The 23,463-nt window shown below is 46.6% G+C and overlaps 1 protein-coding gene across 4 annotated transcripts in view; it reads right to left on the bottom strand.

Annotated features, from left to right (window-relative positions):
* The window catches only part of FBXW11 (F-box and WD repeat domain containing 11), a 56,872-nt gene extending 33,409 nt beyond the window's left edge, over positions 1-23,463 (bottom strand). The window contains exons 1-3 of one of the 4 annotated variants that reach the window (XM_064724721.1): positions 23,341-23,449; positions 15,221-15,300; positions 7,782-7,883 (exon numbers count right to left, since the gene is read on the bottom strand). In XM_064724721.1, the coding sequence (XP_064580791.1) occupies positions 7,782-7,832 (51 nt within the window). In that variant the 5' untranslated portion in view covers positions 7,833-7,883; positions 15,221-15,300; positions 23,341-23,449. Of the gene's footprint in view, positions 1-7,781; positions 7,884-15,220; positions 15,301-23,340 lie in introns of all 4 variants that reach the window. The other 3 variants (XM_064724724.1, XM_064724720.1, XM_064724722.1) reach the window with 3 other exon arrangements.

The raw sequence follows: 23,463 nt of genomic DNA, 5'->3' as shown, positions 1-23,463 counted from the left end.
GGGCTGCAGCCTAACTGCAGCTAAATGAAAAGGCCTTCAGTAATACAAGTTGTAAAAAAATACTCAAATAATTTTTTTAAAATATCCACCCAGCCTTGCCTGGGGATAGGCAGACACTCTGCACTTGAGTGCTGATTTTATCTGGCTTTTCAAAGGCACGTGCAATTGCATAATTTACATTTCACATGATTTATATAATGGATGGTAAATGTTCCTGACCTGGAAGGTCAGCACCCCTTCTCTCTCTACAACTTCAAGATCCAGTTGGTGAATACAAGAGCACCTCACTGTGGGACTCTGCAGAAGAGGATGTGAGAACAGCAGGAACAGTTGTCCCACGTGTCAGGTTCCTGGCTTGGGAAGATTATTTTCAATCCACACCACACCACCAGTGCCTGGTGCCACAGCACAGCTTCTCGTGAGAGAGAGGTGGCAGAGCTGTGGCACAGGGCAAACCAAAGGCAGGGCCAGCTGACACCCTGTGCACCCCGAGCACAGCCCTGTGCCCTGGCAGTGCCAGCACAATCCCTGCCCCAGGGCCTGGCAGGATGGCACTGAGGCAGGAAAGCTGCTGGAAAGCTTCTGAACCCAGGGACAGCCCCACGAGTCCCAGCTCTGCTCCCTGGGGCAGCCCCACTGTCTGCAGGGTCTTGGGAAGGGTAACTCAGCAAGGCTGAGAGAGGATTTCACAGATAGTTCAGGACAACACAAATCAGTTACAGCATTGTTCTTCGAGGGCAACAGCTTCACCTCTAACTTCTCAGGAATCCCAAAATCCACTTGGGAACAGTGGAAGACCATCCTGCACCACAAAGCAGTGAGGCTTTGCAAACAGGACCTTTTTGCCACAGAAATATTACAGAGGAGTAAAAAGCTCACTTTATAGTTCCTTTTTTCTCTGCTGCAGCACTTCCCCCAGCCCTCCCAGATGGGGACTGGTACAATCTGCTCAATCCCCTGCCGTGTCTGCAGCCAGCTGTGCTACCCTGGACTCTGATGCCTCCCTTGATGTATTTGGGTTCTCCTGCTGTAAGAAACCAACCACCTATGTAAAGACTCTTCAATGTGAGTCCTGAAGGCCCACAGAACAGCTACAACTCATCAGATGCAAATCACAGAGGCTGAGGGAAAGCTGGGAAGGGGCAGTGTGCTCAGCACCAGGAGTCTGTCACTTGGAGAGGGTAAGTGTCCTTCTGATGGAGACTCAGAGTGGCACCTCCAGTATCAGCAAAGCCATCAATGCTGGCACTCACAGCTGCTGAATCCTCCTGAGCAAGGGACCCACCCTCCTGCCAGGGGGGTCTGATGAGGAGGCTGCAGTGCACAGACACTGCACAAATGACATATTTCAACCTTGGTAGGAAATATTTGATTATACATTTCTGCTTCCTAGAAAATTCCTGTGTGAGAAAGAGACAAGACCTGCAAGGAAGAGGACTGTCACACACACCCAGAACAGATTGCCTTGCATCTCCTCCTCTCCTTGGGCAGATTTCCCTCCTCCATCCCTCCCAGCACGAGCATGGCACTGCCAGAAGGCAGGCAGGGAGCAAGGCACGTTTCCTAACACATTTCTTTCCACCATAACAGGATCAGAGAGAGAAAAAATCCTCTCTTCCACAGGAGGCTGAGAAAGCATCAACACAAGGCTGTGGCTAACAGCATCCCTTCTGCAGACACTTGAGCAGAGCCATCAGCAATAACAGCTCCTGCCCACCACTTGTGAAATCTCTCAGGCTTAGTGGGACTGTGTTGTGCTTTGTGAGGGACACAATTAATGTCAGACATTGCCCTCGCTGGTGCAGCTCTGAGCAACGGGCACTGGATTTGCCAGTACGTTGTGGTGATCCATGAATTCACCATGGAGAACTTCCCTCCACAGGGACATATCCTGCCCACTGGGGAGTGGGGATCTCTGAATGGAACAGGAGAGAAACACCAACAAAAAAAGGTAGGCCAGCAAGTCACCCAAAGGAGTAAGGACTGGATCTCTAAGCTCCCATTACTTTTGGTGTGTTCAGAGGTCCCTTCTGCAGTGATATCTCAGAGGGACTCATTTCACTACTTCCACCTCATCTGGCTCATGAAGATCAGTGATTAAGTCAATTACTGACTTCTGAATACTGGCAGCTTCTGAAGAGAAGACCACAATGAGAGAACTCCCCACCAAGAGGAGCAGGCTCCTGAAAGGGGTCACTCTTCTGTTCAAGCACACTTGGCAGCTTGGGGATGAAGTGTATGACCTTTAGTGCTCTCCAAAAACCACTGAAAACAACAAAGTCCAAAAAAAGCACTCATGTGTGTCAGGTTGTTGGAGTAGCAAAACTCTTTCCCCACAAGCAGAAAGGTCAGGGCTTGGCAGCACCCAAATGGTGCCAGCCAGGAGAGGCCACCACGGGTGACTCCAACCTGCCACGAGGTTCCACAGGCTGCTCCCACCCCCCGCTTGCTGCTGACAGGGAATACAGCTGGAATCCTCACCCCCTAACTGATCACAGGGAATACAGCTGGAATCCTCACCCCCTAACTGATCACAGGGAATACAGCTGGAATCCTCACCCCCTTTTGTGATCACAGGGAATACAGCTGGAATCCTCACCCTTTCTAACTGATCACAGGGAATACAGCTGGAATCCTCACCCCCTTTTGTGATCACAGGGAATACAGCTGGAATCCTCACCCCCTAACTGATCACAGGGAATACAGCTGGAATCCTCACCTCCTTTTTGTGATCACAGGGAATCCTCAGCAGGAGCCACAGCCAGCTCCAAGTGACAGATGCACATCATGTCCCAGGCAAATCAGGAACCAAAACTCAGAGATATTTACTCCATTTTGCTGCTTCTCACACATCAAGGACACATTTCTGCTCCTCAGCTGAGGAAAGCAAACTGGCTCAGAGCTCAGCCCTGGGATTCACTCCAGTAAATAACAACTCACTTCCACTTCCAACCAAACACTAGGAACTGACCCAAGACAGAGAAGGTCCCTTCTTGCCCCTAAGAATGAACAGGCTCAGTTAAAAGCTAAAGTCATAAAGCCCAAAGCACTCAGATCCATGAAGGACACCAGAGAAGTGAGTGCTTCCCTAGGAGAACAAATCACACTTGGAGAAAGCAATCCCTGCATTTCACATTTCCCCATCCTGCTGGGCAGAGGTATCTGGATCCAGCACCAAGCCATGGCTGGCCACACCACCTGGAAGCACCACCAGAAGCTGCTGTGACTCTAAAAGATGCCCAGACTGCAGAATGCTCATCCCAGTTCAGGCTCTCCAAAGGAAACAGGCTGGGATATGGTGGAGAGGACAAGGATGGCCAAGCACTGAAGCACCAGGGGAATAAAATGCAATCCTACCCTTTGCAAATGCCTGCAGGATGTGCAACTGCCACCAAACTGAGCTGCTGGATCAGGCCTCAAAATCTGTAACACCCACACTGAGAACTAAAAAAGAAAAGTTATTACAAGAAACTGCTGAAAACAAACCCCAAACTGGTGTCACTTTTCACTGAGAGGAGACTCCAGCCAGAAGGAACCACACTGGAAAGCAGCACTGCTGATTACCAGAGGGAGAACTGGCCATTTTTACCTCAGGTTAAGGAACTGGGGAATCCAGGCCATCCCTCTGCCACACTGCCCCCAGACCCACCATGGGGAGTTTTATTTGCTTCTACACTGCTGGCCTGGGTTTGAAAGCTGTGTCTCTGAAAAGTCTTTTTAAACACAGGGAACAAGCAGAAATATTTCAGATATTGGACAGAACATTCTGTTCCTTTAAAGAAAAGGAATCAAATATGTATTTCTTTTTAATGGAGCTGTTGGACTGTTTCCAAAAAGAAATGGTAACAGTTCCACTGTTTTGAGGCAAAATACCAGAAAACATGTCAAAAAGGTATTTGTAAATGACTTCAGACCCAACAGAAGCAGCAAAGCAGTTGCCTGGTTATGACAACCCATTTCAACAGCTACAGAGAATAACATTTCCAAAGGGATGCAAGCTCCAGAGCAACAGGCCACTCATCATCTCCCATTTGTGATTTCATGCTCTGGAGGAGGAGGTTTGAGCAGAGCCCATCTCCAGCACTCTGTGGTTTTAAGAAAGCTGCATCATGTCTGTGCCTGAATTTGTACTGGAAAAGGAGGATGAAGTAGTTTTCATGTTCAATTCTTAGCTTTCAACTGCAAGTTTTTCCAACTACACTTTCTGTTGTTGTGCTTCCCTCTGGTATCAGAATAGAAACATCAACAGAAGCTCAAAATTAGTAAAGAAAAACAAACAGAAGCTTAAGCAAGTTAATACTAAATTGTAATATCAATAAATAAAAAAATAAACTTCCTTCTGAAAACTTCTGTGTTTAAACTGAAAGAAGGGAAACTTGTGTCCTATACCCAGCCCAGAGCACTGAGTGCCACCTCTGGGGATGGGGACTCCATGAACAGGAAAATGCAGCTCCAGGAGCACCTCTGGAGCTGGACAGGAGGAAAGGATAAAGGACAGGGAAGGCAGAGGTGCTGCCCCAAGCCTCTGAGCACCTGGCACAATGGGCTTGGAGGAGTCTGACAATGCCACTGCATGAGCTTTATGATCTGGCCTGTGGAGGAACCAGCTGAGATCTCCCACAGGCAGCTTGGGAAGTGAGACATTGCTTGTTCCTGCAGGGAATGAACTCGGTTAGAGCTTCCAGGCCACACAGGCCATGGCTGAACACAGGGGCAAAGAGGAGCAGGGCACTGCATGCAATTAAGCTGAAAACTTCAAGCATAGATGGAAAGGTGCAAGAAATAACTTGGGAGGGTGTAAAGAAGCCCAACAAAACCTAAGTGGAGTTTTAAAAGAGAGATAAAATTATTTTAAAAAAAAACAGAAGTAGAAGAAAGGCGTAACTGAAGGCAGGGAAGAAACTTGGTGGGGCAGTATTTGGTTACTGGGTTAATTTCATTTATATCTCTCTAATAATTCATTTCCCAAGACTTATTTCATCATCTCCTGCATTATGCAATAATTCAAAGTGATGCCTGGGCTCTTATCTTCTGTTGCTTAATGAGCAGTGCTCACACCACACTGGAGATGTTTACTCACAGAGCCCAGAGCCCTGCCTGTCTCTGCCTGGCAGCCCTGCTGGAGCCACTTCCCAAACCAGCACCACAAAACACTCCAAAAATCCCTGCTGTGCTCCAAGGATGGAGCCATGGAAGGTGCTGCACCCACAGGGCTGCATCACACACCTGCTAACAAGTTCCTCTAACAAGAACCAGTTTCTCTAAAGACCTAAACAAGAATTTTGGTTGTAATCTTGCAGAGAAATCCATATCAAAGCAAATGAGAACAGGAGCTACTGGATACCAGTGCGTTCATGTACAAAAACATCATTAAAGGTAACTGAGCAGTTAAAAATAAGGCCTTGCAGCAGTTTCAAGTATTATGAACTGGCACTTAATATGTACTTCTCCATGCAACAGAAACAAGTGTTAAGTATCAGGGACTGCATTTCCTAATAATACCAATTAAACCAAAAGCCAGTGTAGATGAGAAGAAACCTCAAGTACCACAAACAGGAGTAATTCTTTTTTTAAATAAATGACCTGTTTCTCTTCTGCATTCACTAACAGCTCACAGAATGCAGAAAGCAAATATTTCTCCAGTAAACTGCAAGGTTTAAAATACTAAGGTTTAAAACACTGTGAGGGTATTTTACTGCATGAGGAAAAGCACAGAATACACACCCAGACTGAGAACTGGAGCACCTCCCCATGCATGGGCAGAGGGGATTTACTTGATTGTAACCAGCTTTGTTAGGTTTGATGATTGTTAACAACCTCCCAGAAAGGCAGGACAAACCCAATCCTGCCTTTAGGTGGATGGCAGGTGACTGCTGAAGCCCAAAGGTCAGACAAACCCCCAGCACTGAGCAAGAGCTTCCTGCAGAGATTCTCCAAGGCTCCAGACTGCTCTTGCCCCTTTCTGGCCTGCTCACACCACACACAACATTCACAACCCCAGGTAACTTCTGGCAATCACCAAGGGCTTCTGCATTTCCCTTCCAGCACCTCCTATCCATCATTTCACTCTAACCAATGTGTGCTACAGAACCAAGAGCTCCTGCTACCTGTGCCCCACCTGATTTCTATGTGGGCTTAAGAGTTCAGGAAACGATGAAGGGCAAGTCACAGTGCCAAAAATAATAAATGGAGAAAGCAGCTGGTGTCACTTTTGCTTCCAAGTTCCCCTTACGACATCACTGAGTCACACACCTAAAAGGAGAACTTTTTTAAAAAACATAATCCTTCACAGACACTTCCAAAAGTCTCAAAGCCTCTTCTGGTTGCAGCTCTACAAAACAATCAAACCTTAATAAAAAGAAAAAGTCTTTATTTTGACACAATATTTCACTGAACCATGGAATACCCTGAGCTGGAAGGGACCCACAAGGATCAGCAAAGTCCAACCCCCAGCCCTGCAGACACCCCAACAATCCCACCCATTCAAAATTAGAAGTAGTTTGTGATTATTGCCAAGACAGACACCAAACCTCTGGGACTCTGCCCTGGCATGGCTGTAGGCACTCCTCTCTAAGCAATGATTTGGCCATGAAACTGTTTATTTCTATAAAACTGAATTACCCATCTAGAAGTTGGTCTTGGACGTGAGTTTTTGTCCTTTCTTTGAATACTATTTCAAAATTGGAAATGTAAAGCATTCAAATGGAAAACAAGACTTGTATTTTAACAAAAATTTTGAAGGAATTTCTGATTCTGAAATTCACATTTGCTGAATTTCAAGTGGCCACATTTTGCAGGTGAGACGTTTTAAAATAACTGGTTACTCTCTAAGGTAAGACACTGATGTTCTCCAGTGGCTGACCTCAAATGGAGTGGCACAATTGTTCATTTTCATTCACAAAAAAGCAATTTCTTTTAACTATTCATTTTATACACATGAAAGACTTGAACCACTGAATGATGCTCTTATGCAAATACACTAATGTTAAATAATCCTTGTTTTCTGCTAAAAAAAATGTTACATTCAGAAATACTTTGGGAAGTGTCACACAGTTACTACACATGTTCAGCATTTTCCTTCCAAGGTAAATACCCTGGGAAAAACTGTTAACTGGTCCCACAAGCTCCCTTTTTATCATTTTACATCCTCCCAAACCAGTGAAGCAGCAATTCCCCATCTATAAGTTATGCAGGCTTAGCTCCAACAGTTTACTAGAAGGAAAACAACAGACAACTTAGGATTTAGTGGTTTTCTATGCAGACCAACCCCCCACCCCCATCCCTCACTTCTAAGAAGTTAAAAAACTGAATTAACAGGGCAACCCAAAGAGCCCAGGCCTCCATGCTCACTATTCTCTGTTCACACACGTGCAAAGACTAAGGTAAGGCTACACCCAGGCCCACGCTTAGGAGCAAATAAAAAGCTTTTCCTTTCTAAATTCAATCACACAAATATCACAGGCTGGTCAGTTCATTAACAGCAAAGCTCATTACGTTATTTTTAAGTTAAAAGAGAAAGCAAAAGGTAGCAGGCAACATGCAGAACTATGCTACTGATATCACAACGTCAGTAAACAGGCAATAAAACACAACAGCTCCCCCCAGCCCTGCTGCACAGAAAGCCCTTAAAGAGTCACTCCTACAATGCAGTTAAGTAGAAGATTTCAGAAAAGGATGCACAAAAAACATTTAGCAGACTAAACAATTCGATTAAACAGAGTCCTGAGAGTTTAACACAAGTTCAACAGCATAACATTTACAACAAGAAAGAAGAAAGGCACCTGGAGACATCTGACACTGGGCATGCTCTGCAGGCATCTCAGTGCGCACATGCTCTCTACCAGGTTGGAGCAGCCTAGCCACAAAGACCTTGGCACAGAACACTGCAGGGTGACAAAAAGGAAGGAAGAGAAGAAGCAGTTAGATGCCACAACAAATCACTCAAGGCAGGCAACTCATTAGTATGTTAACGTGGGTACTTATCTATGTTATTTCTACATTCACCATAGTTAGTGCCAGGGGTGAAACAACCACTGAAGGGGCTGTGCAGTGATCGAGGACCAGCCACCCCTCTGGCCTGCCCAGAACCAGCCACCCCTCTGGCCTGTGCAGAACCAGCCATCCCCTCTGGCCTGTGCAGAACCAGCCATCCCCTCTGGCCTGTGCAGAACCAGCCATCCCCTCTGGCCTGCCCAGAACCAGCCATCCCCTCTGGCCTGTGCAGAACCAGCCATCCCCTCTGGCCTGCCCAGAACCAGCCATCCCCTCTGGCCTGAGCTCCTTCTCCCCCTCTGTAAGCCCGTGCCTTCCGTGCCCAGCTGAATGCTTTCACTGACTCCCAGCAGCAGCAGAGTTTAGCTCACCCACACTGCTGCCCACAGCAGAGCTTTCAGGCCAGAGCCCCCACCCAGCAATCCAGCCTGGCCAAAATCCCTGCCCAGCTGTGCCCTGCACAGTGCCCATGGGGACAGGAGGTGCCACTGGGGTGGCAAGGCTTTAGAATCCACCTGGAGGAGTTTGGGAATCAAGGTTTGGCACTCCCCAGTGTCTCAGCTTTCTCAAACAAACTGTGGTTCTTTACTCAACCCGACAATGGGAGCACATTTTAGAGAGGAACCACACTTAACTGAGCTCAAATTACATGACCAAGTTCTGCTTAATCAAGGAACCCTAAGGACCTGGGGAAAAATGTTGGAATTATAGTTGAAGATATCTTAAAGCCAAATCATCCCTTGGCTACGTTTACTGCTCTTCCTGCCACCCAAGCTTAACTACCAAATTCCCCACTGCTGACACGAGAAGTTAGGAAAAGTTTGGAGAAAGCTGAAGAAATTTGATGCAGGCAGACTCCCCAGAATTTCTGTAGCTCCCCAATATAATTTCCCAGTTCTTTTTAAGGACAGAGCAGTACATACACCAGATAAAGTTAGGGAAAAGGATTCAACTTCTCAGCATAAAGCAGAGCACAAACCCAGCTGCAATATTTGGCACAGACTGAGCTTTCACTATTTTCCACACAGGCTTCCAATTTAGTTACAATGGACACCAAAACATTGAAAGAAAAGCCCCAACAGGTCCAAGCTGAAAGTGGAATAACTGGAGGTGAAGCCTCATGGAAAGCAGTTTGTGCCAGGATCAAGGAGGGGGAGAGAGCCCAGAGCACCTGAAGGGTAAAAAACTTTTTTTGTTTCATATCTTATGGATAAAACAAAAGGAAGACTCATGCCAAGGAGAGAAATTACAGCAAAACCAGCAGAAGAATGGCCCTAGCAGCACCACAACACCTTGAATTTCCCTCTCTTACCCAGCAGGAAGGTGCTGATTCCACAGGGATATCCTGTGAGGTGCACTTGGAATGGCAAGAGAGGGAGCATATCTCTTATGGACAGGGGTAAAAATAGTCATATCTATGTTTTATTGTATTATTCTTTCATTAATAGCAAAACAAATCCATAGTTTTCAATTACTAAAAGGTTTTAAAAGTTTATTTAATGTTTATAGAGAAATGGGATTTAGCTATAAAGTAATTACTCCACTATATCTGTCATTATTTTGCATTACTTAACTTTGACATGTCCTTGCATTAACATTGGAAATTTAGTTCCCAGGACACTGCTAAGACAGTCAATCAGTGGCAACAGGGAAACTACCTTAACTTCAAGAAAACACCAAAAAAAAGAGGTTTTCACATTTTCAAAAAAGATGGGATGTACTGTTAAAACCCACTGATTGAAGATACACATTTTATAGGTCTGGTTCTCAAAAATGAGTGTATAATTCAAGAAACTCCCTTTCCAATTAATTTTGTTCTTTGTTCCTATTTAGGACAATACCTTCATCATGGTTCTGCAACACTGAACCAGCAAAATTCAGGGTATTTCTGCAGGTGTTGATTAAAGCCTAAAAGCATTTTTAAACATACAGGCCTGATTAAAAAACGTCACTTTGCTCACGTGACTTTATAAAAGTCACTGATAAAAACCACAGCAAACTCCTCTCCTGAGATGTTCAGATTAGGTGCACAAAGCTGAGGATAATGTTTTTAATGAATCTACACCTGTAGATGTCCAGAAATTATAAGCTAAAAATCACTGGTTTAGAGGTTATCATGTGGGGGAGTTTAGGAAGCACTCTAGCTAAATAAACTGAATTTTAAGTGCTTAAGACAAAAATGGGTAAGTTGAGAACGTTTTTAAAAATTTAATTCAAAATGCATTAGGCACTGAGGCCATTTCCATGCCAAGGTTAAGCCACACAAAAACCTTTTCACAGCATTACGAAACCTGCATGAAAGGCTTTACAAAAACTCCCTGGACACTCAGCTGCAGCACTGCTATTGCACAATGCCACAAATTAAATATTGTGTCCCACTTCACACCAAAACAGCAACGTGCAAATATTTGTGTGCTTCCCTGACATGTTATTGCCTGACCTGTGATGAATAAAAGCTTAACAGTGTTCCAAAGGCTTCACTTTGCACTGGCCCTCCTCTCACCAGGAGCCCAGGGAGGTGCAGCACTGTTTAATAAAGCCCGGGAAGGGGAAAGTGCCACTGGCCAACAGGCACAGCATTGAATGAGAGCAGAACTGCACAGGTGAAGGTAAACTGAAACTCAGATTTTAAGGAATAAGGTAATTAGCAATGCAGAGCTCTAAGTGCCTCACATTGTGAGGGCAGGGGATCACCTGGAGGTTCTACCTGCAGAGCTGAGAGGGCTCTGAGCCCCAGGGCAAGGCAGGAACAGACACCAACTCTCATTCTCATCACTTCAATGCCTTGTGCTTGCAAGATTGGTATTTTATTTTATTATGAGATGACTGATGCTAATTCCATACACAAAGAACTGCTTTGGTGGTCTAGCCCCAGGAATTACATTTCAAGCTTTACATTTCAGTCTTAAATCTTGAACTGAAGCAGCCTATACAAAATGCTGCATTCCCAGAGAAACCTGTAAATCCTCAGTAAAAAGGGGAGATGCTTCAATGTCTTTAAAACTCAAGTGTTAAGAAGTTCTTGTATTAATTAAGCACAGAGCAGTGTGCATGCAACAAACCAACTTTGTAGCTGGGAATTTTAGGATGGAGGTACAAAAACACCTCCTCAGGCCCTGAACTATCCTATCCCAAAGTTTTCCTTCACTCTGGACTTCTCCCAGGTTACAGCAGGGCCTGGTTAAAGCAGTGTAACATGCCCAGAAATCATTTCCTTCAGAGCATCTGATACTGTCACACAGAAATCCTCACACTTCTGCATCCCTTAACAAAACCTCACACATTTATCCTCTAAAGCCCTTTAAACTGCCCAAGAACTGCCTATAGCCTGTGTTTCTGATGGAATTAGAACACCTTTGCAACCCAGGCATGGCAATATTGCAGCGTCATAACTAAGAATGACAACATTTACATAACCCAGACTTATGCTGCAAGTTTTATAAAATATTAAAAATATGACCTCGAAATTTTTCACTGCATTAATTTTATTTATACAAGATAATTTAGAGAATCCAAATTTATTGGGAAAATCTGATCTTAAGGAAAAAACATGCAAAAAAGGTAGAACCAAATAACCTCAGCCTTCACTGTCAATTATTTTCAGATTTTTAGCTATAAGAAATTCACATGCTACTCAGCAATGGTGACTTCATGGTTAGTTTACTTGGGCCTGGACCAACACAATTGGTATTTATTGCCACCAACACTTAATATTGATAACTTTATGGGTAAGTGGTGCTAATTAAACCCCTCTCCATGGCTGGGGGCTCAGTTTAATGCAGCCCAAGAGGTGCTCTGAAAAGCCAACTTGGATTTGAGGGTGGTCTGACAGTCTAGGAAAGCCTTATGCTCCCACCTCCAACTTAATGGCAAGCTCAGATCTCCTCAAAAATCAGCATTAATCACACTAAGACATAAAAAACATGAGCAGTAACACAGTTTCAAGGCCTTCATTATTATTTTACACTCGGCAGGAACAGCAGCCAAGTCCAGCTCCCTCCTGGTTGCAGGCTGGGATTTCCTCCAGATCTTACCTGGTGCTTTTCCTGTTCAGGCTTCAAACAGTGCCAAGCAGAGCAGTGGTGAAGCCCCGGGCTGGGACTGAGTGTGCACAGGTGGGAAGCACAACATCCAAGGTGTGTGTGAACACTGGGTGGGACATGCAGGGTGACACAGCTCCCCCAGGGCCAGCCCTGCACAGCTCTGCAGGCACCAACAGGAGCCCTCTGGCTCCTCCTGTGCCGCCCCCGGCCAGGCTGTGCCCGGGGAGGTGCCCGGGGAGGTGCCCGGTGCCCCACACGGCTCTGCTGGAACCGGTGCCATCACATCACTGCCTCTGCCACGGCCAGGGCAGCCCCACTGGGCATTCAGAAGGCTGTTGGAGCACCATCCATACAATTCCACACTCAGGGAGTTTTACATTGCATTCCAGCAATCTGCTTCAATTTCAGCAGAACTGGACTCCCGGGTCAACAAAGTTGTTTCAGGCGTAATTTACTCTTGCATTTATTTCTCTCTTTCCATGCAAAAATTAATTTCTCAAAAATAAATACCCACAGAGTGGAAAGCTAATTTTAACTTGTGAATTTTTTTTATTATTCTGTTATTAGATCAGTCTAAAAAAATTAGGTAACCAATAGCTGAGTCACCGTGCCATTAGGAAAATCAATTTAGCCAAATCATTGCCATTCACAATAGTTTTGTAAACTGCTCAATGGAATAACCTTCCAACAGCCATTCGAGATCTGCACGTAAGCTCTTGCATTTGGGGAAAAACACTAAGTGAGGAATCAGGAAATTGAAAGCAAGACAAGGGAAAAGAATTGATGAGAGAAATTCTCCTTATTACCACAGCGATGCTCTAGATAGGACACTGAATTCACAGGAGGCTGATGGAGAACGCTGTCCCACTCTGCTCCTGAAGATCAAAGTGTGTTTGCTACACACAGTCAATGCTACAAAAGGAATATGGGTTCAGTGGAGAGAAGATTAAATGCTTTCTTTGAATAGAATAACCATCTTACTCCATTATAATTTATTAATCAGGATAAGACTCATGAGATGCAGCAGTTCGTTTTCAAGAAGATACAAAGGACTGGGAAAAAATCCTAAGATGTTTGCATAAGCCACTCTGAACATTACTGAAATAATCTCAATTTTTCAAAATACACAGCATTTAATTAGTCCTTGCCTCCTTCATGTACATACACCCCACCTCCCACAGCTGTAGGATACACCTTCCTGCACCAACATCCCCAGTGTTACACTAGAAAGGAATTTCTAAAGCAAAACACTTTCTTCTGCTGTCCTGCAGCAGAACAGGGACTGCAGACATCTCCAGCCAGCAGCTCAGGGCAAATCCTGAGTGGGCAACACAGACCCAGCACTGCCCATCACACAGGAGAAACCTGCAGGGTGTCAAACACAGGAAAACATGGCTGAAACTTGTCTAACACGTTAAAAGCTGTCTCAGACCCTTAGGCTCTCAAGGCTGAGGCCTAACAGAGCTGACAATAAATCCTAGGACAGCCAAGGCAGGGTAGAAGCACTCAAGTTGTGATGCCTGTGGAGGCTGGGCTGCCAGAACAACCCAGGAGTGCCAGGCAGGGCTGCACAGGAACACTGCCACAGCTCTGAGAGTGCCTCACAGGGCACTTCCTGAAATGGAACAACAGGCAACAGCAAAGCCTCCAACCTGCTCAGCTCAACTGCTGCCTCTGAAGGGCTGGCTGATGGCTCCAAAAGTTAAGCAATATTAAATAACACTGAGGATCTTGATCAGCAGGAGCACTCAATTATGCTTCCTCTTTTTTTTCCCTGCTCAGTGTATTTTAAATTATTTCCTCTTTTTAGTTTTCATCACTAAAGATGCCAAGTTTGCCTCTGTCTCCCTGTTCTCTAGTTTTTAGAAAAAGGCACACCCTGAACAGCAAATATTCCATAGAAAGACACGATTTCACAATTTTAACTCCAAATTGAGTCTGATGGCTGTGTGGAACAAATTCAATTTGATACTAGATGAGAATGCAAGAAATGTGTCAGTGTAAGGTTAATAAGTATTTCCCCTACATTCTCCCTCTGCTTTATTTAAAAGAGTCACACTAAAACAGACTTCTCCACCCTAACCAAATAAAATTCAACTACACTAAAAATCAAACCAGGAAACCTTTGCACAAGTAATTAATTATAAACGTACTTATCAATTAAATTCAAATATAACTTTGGCACAAAATACCACACCAGGAAAACAAACGCAGGATTCAAACCATGCATGAGACCAACAGCACGTACAGAGTTTCTGCCACAGCAGGTTAAATACAGAGGCTCCCCATTCACTGCAGTAACTCCTACAAAGGAGAACACACAAAGGCTGAGCATTACTGCTGTTACTGTCCACAGGAATCCTGGTACGCTGCTTCACAGTCACTGCAGAAATAAGTTGTCAAGCCCCTCAAAGCACCAACTCACAGTAAAGCTGGGCACTGGGAGGTGCAGCTCTCCCATTCACACCAGATATGATATTGAACACACAATTTTCTTTTCCTGCCAGCCAGGGACCTAGCTTGCCTTCCTGAGGCACACAAATCATCTCTAGGACAACCTTTTGCAGCCATCCCAAATCTCAGAGGAATGTGACTCCAAGTACAGTGGCTCACCCCTACTCTGAAATAAACCCAGTGTCACTGTGAGACTTCTCGTGCCACCCCTGCCCTACACCTGTCCCAAACAGCTGAGGCCAAACCTTCACACTGACAGCTCAGGAAGGGTTTAGGACACTGACTCCAAGAATTTCAAATGGCATTGCAGCAGGAAAAGCTACAGGAAATAGTCCTAGGAGTAACCAGAGAAGTTCTCTGCAGTTGTGATGGATCCACCAGGACAGGGCCTGAACTCAGAGCTGGGAGCTCCCTGAACTCCACAGGAGCCCAGGACAGTCACTGACAAGGCTGCTCTCCCCTTGCACACACACATGTGGCAGCAATGGCTCTGGGCCCGTTCCTGCCCACACAGAAGTTCACCTCGTGCTCCCAGCCCGATGCTCCACAGCAGACTGGCCATTCCCTCCAGCACTGCTCCTGCACCTCCTGGCCATGCCCTGACTCAGCTCAGCAGCCGATTCCCTGTGCCCTGACACCTGGGGACATGAAGCAGTTAAAGCAGGGACTGAATGTGCGGACAAACTCATCTAAGCAGAAGCAGCAAGATATAGTACAGGGTGACTTCTTACCTGAAACTTTGTTTCTGGGCTTCAGATCCACCAATCCAGAATGAAAGGGGATTCGAATGGGTTTTCCTTCTCAGACTTGTCTGTTAAAAGAGAGCAGCCAATCATCTTCAGCTTGGTGTATCTACTTCTTTCTTGAACGAAATCCCAATTACTGCTAATGCTGTTAGAGAAAGGCAGCCCAGGCACCTGCCCAGCCCGGGACCGACTACGTTAGTGGGGTCGTCGGATTGGTGGATCTAAGACAGAGAAACGCATTTACAGACAAGAAACTGCTCCTTCCCTTACCCTGGCTCACCCAAACAAGTGGTTTTGGGTACAGCTCACTTTGCTAAGATTAAGGAAGATGAGAAGAAGCTACAAGGCAAATAACAAAGCCAAGTCCTAAAGCTTCCACCAGCAGCTCACACCTCGCAGGCCTGCTCCAGGAACACAGGTTTGCACGACAGCTCAATGAAGTTCTCCTGGTCTGCCATAAACATCCTCTAAAGCACTTCACTGCAATGATTATTTCCCTGTTTCCAGGCTCAAAATGACCTCATTTGCCTTACACATCTGCAGCACAAAGATGGAGTTGTCAAGACACTCCTGATGGGAACACAGCACTGTATTCAGTACATTTGCAGTACTGCTGTGTCTCTGGAAAACAATCTAGAGCCAGCAGAGAGTAAGACACTGTACACCACTCCTGAGACAAGCCACCTCTTGCTAAGCAGGGAGATAAAAGGCCTCCAGCCTGTCCTGCCAACAGCACAGGCAGAGTGTGACTACTTTGAAGCAGCCAGAAAGTGACACCTCAGAGAAGATGGGGTCTGCAGAAAACTCATACTCCACATACAACAGAAAGCTCAGCCTGCAGAGACCAAACCATGCAACTTCCACCAAGAGCTTCAAAAACTTCAGGCCATGGCCTATGGAGCTGCCCCTACCAGCAGGGAGAACAAAATGCTGCAACATCCCCAGAGGAACACATCCCCACCACCTCTCACCCTCTGCTCTGCAGCCCCTCCAGAGCTAAACTCAGCCTCCACTGCTGCACCCCACACCTCGAGCTCCAGCAACTCACAGAAGGGTGGGAAAATGCCACAGTCTCCAGCTGTGCCAGGAAACCATCTCCATGAGGGCAGCACTGTCCTGACTGCCCAGAGCTCCCTAAAGAAAGGAGCATCTCCCTGGTGGGTGGTGTCCTGCTCCCAGGCACTGGCAGCAGTCCCAGGGCAGCGTTTCAAGGACAAAGCAGCGCTGTGGGCCCAGTACCATGTCCAATGCATGATGCTTAAGGCTGCCAAGGAAAGTGCTAGGATGTCAAGGCATATGACTCAGAATTTTCAGAGTACAATATAGCTCAGCAAGAAGCCAGCTATCAAATTATATAAATGCACTGATTTGCCAAGTCACTGCAGAGCCAGCAGGGTGCTGGAAGGAGAGGCACTTCTCCAGGAAGCCAAACCTTAACATTATTTGCAAGTGTAACAGCACAGGTCTGATTTTTGTCTCCAGAAGGCCTGGCCTGCTGGAGACAGCCTGAATAACAAGTTTCCCTGGCTAGTCCTCCCCTGCCCTAAGAGAATTGCCAATGAGATTCTCTATCAAGTCCAAGCTGGAACTTACTAAGTTTTGCAAATTCTGAGTATAGATTTTCAAAGAGATTTAGGCATTTTTGTCTGAAAATCAAAAACTGGTTTCACTGCAAAGGTTGGAAGACTTGAAAACAGCCCCATCATGCAAACCATGCGGAAATACACAAGCTCACACCCTCAAAAAGGCAAACAGTGCACACTGGCACAACTTTTGTACCAAAACTCCACATTCAAGAACTCAACAGAATGAAACTCAGAGCAAACTTGTAACACTGAATATATATATTTTTATATATATATAGCGATTCTCCTCTTCTCCTCTAAGTCAATGAGTAAACCAAAATTCTGTACTGTTGCCAGCAGCTTGAAGTTGACCCAAAAAGCTTTTTTTGTCATTTTACCCAGAAAACACATCACTCCCTATTCCTAGCAAGTGGGTCCCTACCTACATCTTACAAATTTCCATCTGTATTCATCCTACAAATGGGCCCAGGAAGCTGAACTACTCTTTGATCCCACACAAAACTCTTAATTTCCTGGGGTGGAAGTACAAGGATGCAAGTCCTGCGGGGATGTGGATTAACAAAGCACCAAAGAAACAACATGCCTTCAAATGTTCCCACTGTTAATTCAGCCTGCGTGAGGAGCAAATTGAGTTTTCAGAAAGAGTCAATGCTTTTCGTTGTTACAACACCAATGGCATTGTGTTATTTTTGCATTATCTGCTCTCGGTCATGCATTGCTCATATTGGGAAATGTGTGGAAGTGGTACAGGGAAACGGAGTAGGCTGTCAGATGTCACACCACTGAGCTCATAAATACATCAATAAACTGGGGAAGGAAGGGAATTTCCAGAAAAAGTGGATTTTCTGTGAATAATGATGCCATAAAAAATCAAACCACAAAATCAGATTATGTAACAACATAAACAGTGGCATCCGTATAAAGAAGACATCGCCCAAGGAAAAAGCTAGAAGGAGAGAATTGTTATCCATCAGCATTAATTTAAACAACTCAGTCAATATTCTCATTTCCTTTCAATTCATTTTCTGCCCTGCAACAAAAAAAAATTCCTTGTCACGGAGCAGCCCTCTCACAAGCACGGCCTCTTGTTCTCTCCCACACATCATTCCTCTCGCATTGGCACATTTGCTGCACCATCCATTTCATCTGAAAGCCATCAGCAATCTCCCTGAGCACGCTGCTGCACGAGCACTCCAAGCTGCCCAGGGCTGGGCAACTGCAAATGCCAAAGCAGCAGCGACCGCTAAACCGCGAGGCAACAAAGCCAGCACACCCCGAGACACACGGCAAGCTGATTTAACAAGCACCAGAGATGTTTTAGAAAGCACGAAATGAAAAGGTACATCCATCTTTCAAAGAACACTCCCAGGTCTCTCTGAGGGTACAGCTTGTAACAAGGCAGGTTGTTTTGCTGTGATGCTGCTCCCAACACTCCTCAGTGACCCAAATCTTAGCAGTGCTCAAAGCTCTGTATCCTGAGGGACACAGCCGGCACTGTCTGACACACACCAAAGGCAGATGGGCTTTTCATCAAAGCAGCAGCCCCAGAGCACTTCAGAGAGGGCAGCTGCACCCACAGCAGCTGCTGCAGAGACAGGATCTCCTTCCACACGGACACCTGGGCAGGGATTCACTCTGGGAGCTGCCAGCCCCGGGCAGGGCTCTGGGGCAGCCCCTGGAGCCAAGAGCTGCCCGGTGACACTGCCCAGGTGAGCCCTGCACAGGCTGAGAGCTGCCCGGTGACACTGCCCAGGTGAGCCCTGCACAGGCTGAGAGCTGCCCGGTGACACTGCCCAGGTGAGCCCTGCACAAGCCAAGGGCTGCCCCATCACACTGCCCAGGTGAGCCCTGCACGTGTTCCAGACTGCAGGAACTTCCTCTGCTCAGCACCAGGCAGAGCTTGGACAACTTCGTTATGTTAGAAAATGTAACTGCAATGTGAAGTGAGAAATCTCTGAGTCTGGAATGAGGTTTAAAAAGCCTCTGGTTAAACACCAGGGCTTAGTCTCCCCAATAATTGGTAACTTCCTTTCATTAAGAACCAAAAGCAATTCAGTTTCAGAAGTTCCCCCACAACTGGCACATGTGCAGCTTTCTTTCACCTGAATTATCTGATGGCTGCTGCCACCATCACCAGAAACCTCAGATAACTTTACACACTTCTGCATCTCTATAGCCTTCTCTCTGCCACCTCATTTCCCCAATCAGGCCATTGCTCCAGCTAACCCTACCAAAAGATAAAGCTTTCCACACTCCTTTGTCCACTTCCCTCCTTTCACCACTCTGCTGGCTCTGAGTGCAGTTGCCTTGCTCTAATTCATGTTCTTAAGCTCTTCCTTCCCATTTTCTGCACTGCTGCCAAAGTCACAGCAATCTCTTCTCTTCAGATTTGCATCCTTCCTCTGCAAGGCACTCTCTGAAACAGGACTGTCATTCTGAGAGCCTGGCAGCAGCACAGACCTCACATCCCCTGCCCCAAGGCTAATCCCAAGGCTGTGCCTTCCTCAAATCCATCCCACCACCACCTCTTTAGCTCTATGCTCCAGCCATTGCTTTTTTTCCCATGTATAAAACCCTGCATGCTTTACTGTCCAACATGCAGCTCTCAGCTCTGCTCATTTAGCTACTGAAGATTAAAAAAAGATGCCAGCAAAGCAAACGGATTGTTATCCTGCTGAAGAGAGCACATCCAAGTTACACACAGGTTTTTTACAAATAGCTTACTAACACTCCATCTACTCCCAGGCTTCAATGAAGAACCAGTCACATTTCAGCTAGAACAGTATCTCCTTTGTTTCAGCTGCAAAGATGATCACTGCCTGTGTCAGAGTCGCTACAAAAGTCAACTCTTTGAAGGGTTCCTCCAAGAGTATGTGAAAAAAACCATCCCACAAATCCAACTGCCTGCTTAGCTTGCAATGACTGAGACAGGGAAGGAAAAAGCCAGAGCACTGCAGCCCTACTGAGATATACACAGCTGTATTGTAGAATGGTGGGATTTACTTTGCACTTTAGCTTTAAATACTTTGGGGGCACGACCATCTCCAGCTGCAGTGACCCAAGGAATTGAGGTAGCCCTGGAGTGATTTACAGCAGGAGCTGCTGCTGCTCAGGCCTGTGTGAAACACTTCCTTCCCAGGCTGGTACCTCTGAACTGAACACCTCCACCTCACATCAAAGTCCTACCAGGAGAAACAAAGATTTTTGGCAAGATATTCAATTATAATTCTTCATTTCTTATTTACCAAGGTACTTAAACACTGGATGCTTTTAGGAGAGCCAGAGAGAAGCATTCTAGACACTGAAGGCCATGTGTTAGGTAGATTATTTCCATATATACAACTTCAACATACAAATGACAGCAGTGTGAACAAGTGCTTGCCCATTTTACTGCCAGGCATGGCCTTCCCCAAACCCTTTCATGCTCCTACCACAGAGCAGTGAGTGCTGAATTTAAGCTGCCAGCACAGGGACCTGTGTTTGGAGAGCAGCTTGGGCAGCAAGGCCACAGTCAAACACGAGGGGCACAAGCTCAGTGAGTGGGACAATTTCCACACACTGGATTCCTGCTCAGGACCCTTCTCCCGTGGGTGGCTGGTAGGTACAGGAGCCTGGGAGCAGCAGATTTATTTATTTATTCCACATCTCATGGTGCACACAGTTCACCCCACAAATGTACAAAAAGCCCCCCAAACTACTCACCACACTGATGTATTCGGTTACAAACACCTCAGTACAACCTAAGCAGCTAACCCTCCCACACTGTGAAAGCTGCTGGTAACACTAAATAACAATCATGGGAAGGGTCCTGGGAAAATGAAGAACACAAGGCTTTCAGCAGATATTGAAGTGAAATGCAAATCACAAGGTTGATGCAACTGAACACGGATTTTATACACAACTCGGATCTGCAGGCAACAAAACTTATTTCACAAAGCATTGCAGTTGGTTCTTCAAAAGAGCAAAAAGGTCACAGTTATCTAATTTCACTGAGAAAACCAAAACCAGGGGCAGAAAGAGCCCTTTCAGCGAGTGACCCTCCATCTGTTCTGGATTACCTGCTCACCCCCAGCACTTCCCTGAGCCCACAGTGAGCCCTGGCACACACCAGGAGCTCAGCCTGGGCAGCCCAGCCACCCTCAGGGACCCCACCTGCACCCGGAGTGGCACCACAACACCCATCCCCTGGACATGACTGAGGACAGCACCCACAGAAGCAGCACAGGGCACAGGAAGCCTTCAGCTGTCCTGAGGGACACAGTGGCTTGGAACACCCACTAAAACTTCACACAGCAAATCAAAGTTGTCACTCTGAAACCTTGAAATAGTTCTCTGAGATTCCAGCCTTAAAAATAGAACAGTATTATTTCCATGACTGATTTTCCTTGAAATAAATGCAAATGATCAATCCAGGGAAGGCACAGTTGATGAGTAGAGCAGCATGTTCTCAAACTTACATGCAATTAACATATTGACACATTATGTTCATCAGAATGATGGTGTATTTGCTCCTCAGAACCTTCAGATCACACTCTGCTCCTGTATTTGCTCATTTCTGTATTTACAGATTCATCCCTGGCACTGGAGGGAAGCAATGCACCAAAGCCCATCTCCCTGATCAAAGAGGGGTATAAAACATCTGCTTTTAGGAATGTGGAACATTTAAAAGGAGCAGCATCCCCCTAAGTCTGCCAGGGATGATTGGGATGATCCCAGGTTTGGGATGTTCCCACAGACTGACTCCCACGTTTCCAGATCACACAGAAATCCCCAACAGGGAACTCAGCCCAAACAGCTTCTGCCCTGTGGATTCAAACAGATCTCCTGGAGAATCTCCCCTTCTGCACCACACCAGAAGGCAAAACCTCCACATCTGCATCCAGCAGTGATCTGCAATGCTTTTAGGGCAACACCTCCACTCAAACACAAGTGATCCTGTGCAAGTTAAGGTTAACATTAAATTCAACTACTAACTACATTGTAGAGAGCACCATTTTCTCTTGGAAACGACAGAATTAATTGTTCATCTTATTCAATTTTTACATTTATCCATTTCTTGTGAAAGAGAGAAAAGTGTATTTCTAAAACCTCCTACTAGAGACTGAAACTCCTCCAAGCCCCACTGATGCTTGCATGGATTAGCACATTTCCCAGCTCCAGCAAGGGGAGGGTACAACACTCACCAGCAAAAATCCCATTTGCTTCCTCCTGATACAACCTGGCCACAAAGAGGAGAGACTAAAACGGCAGAGCACTTGTGAAAACACAAAGAAGTGGGGTTTTTTGAAAGGTGAGGGAGCCAAACCTTCCAGCTCCAAATGCAATTTGAGCACCTCACAGAACCCAAAGCTGAGGGGTGCTGGTGAGCGTTCCACGGCAGAAAAAAGGCACCAGAGCACACTTCCCACCTCGGGAATTCAGGAGGCACCTCTGGGAGGCTGCTCCTGAGCTCTGCCCCAGCCCTGCCTGTCCTGCTCTGATGTCCCCCAGGGCAAGTGTGAGATCACAGACCAGGGAGGAGGCACCCTAGGAATGACTTTTAAGCCCCTGCCCTCAGTGATCAGCAGAAATAATGACAGATACACAAAGGTTTTGTAGGTTCCCCTTTTTCTTCTTCATTTTATTTCTGCTTTTTGAGACCAGATGGCACACTTAAAGAAAGTTCATATATTCTGGATCAGGTAGTTTAGCAACAACTCCACGGGCTAAAAAACCCATTTATGTCTCCACTGAACCCAGCTCACCTTCAGAGTGCCTTAAAGGGAAATTATTTGCATTTTGCCCCTCAGTTCTGGAGAACTGTATAAAATTTTGTACATGAGAGCAAATTATGCTTCGGAGAAAATGCAATTATGTTTATAACAAATAAATTAGAATATATTTACCTATTAGTATTCTCTCTCAACTCCTAACTTAATTTTATTCATGCCTAAAGGCAGTAAAATGAGGGGCCTCCGATATTTGCCCATAGAAACCTAATTTGTTTATATTTAAAATAAATAATCAACACCTCTTTCTACCGCTCCCACCTGGCTGCTTCTCCCCTAGCGCGAATTTAGCGGCGTGAGCGTTAATGAGCAGCAGAACCAATACACCAATTAGGTCTCGTTAGGTAATTCCGTGTGTGCCGGAGCGGAGCCGCAGCACCGGTGCGGGGTCTGACCCGCCCCGGGGGCGCGGAGGGGTCCGGCCAGGCCGGGGCTGGGGCCGGATCCCCCCGCCCGGGGCATTTCGCGTTCGGTTCGTGCCCCGGCCCGGCCCTGCCCGCCGCGGGGGTTCATTGCAGTTATTTATTTATTTTCAATGAAACGGAGGCGCTCGTGGCGCCCCGGGCGGAGGCGGGAGCGAGCGGATCCCCCCGCGGGGACAGCGCGGCCGGGCCGGGGCCGAGCAGGGCCCGCCACAGCCCCCGCAGCGGCGGCGGACCCCGCGGGCCGGGCGCGCCGGCGGGGCCTGAGCCGGGGGGGGGGGGGGGGGAGAGGGGGCGGGAGGGTGTGCCCGGGGGCCGGGGGGACTCACCATGAGCTCGATGGTCTTGTCCTCGATGACCGAGTCGGGCTCCATCGCGGCGGCGGCCGCTGCGCTCCGCCTGCCCGGCCCCGCCGCCGCCGCCGCCGCCCCGCGCCCGCCAGGCCCCGCCGC

This window comes from Zonotrichia leucophrys, chromosome 13 (genome assembly GCF_028769735.1).
Source record: "Zonotrichia leucophrys gambelii isolate GWCS_2022_RI chromosome 13, RI_Zleu_2.0, whole genome shotgun sequence".
In the NCBI taxonomy this organism is placed as follows: Eukaryota; Metazoa; Chordata; class Aves; order Passeriformes; family Passerellidae; genus Zonotrichia; species Zonotrichia leucophrys.
The sequence above is the reverse complement of the archived record's forward strand: the minus strand, read 5'-3'. Positions and strand labels throughout refer to the sequence as shown.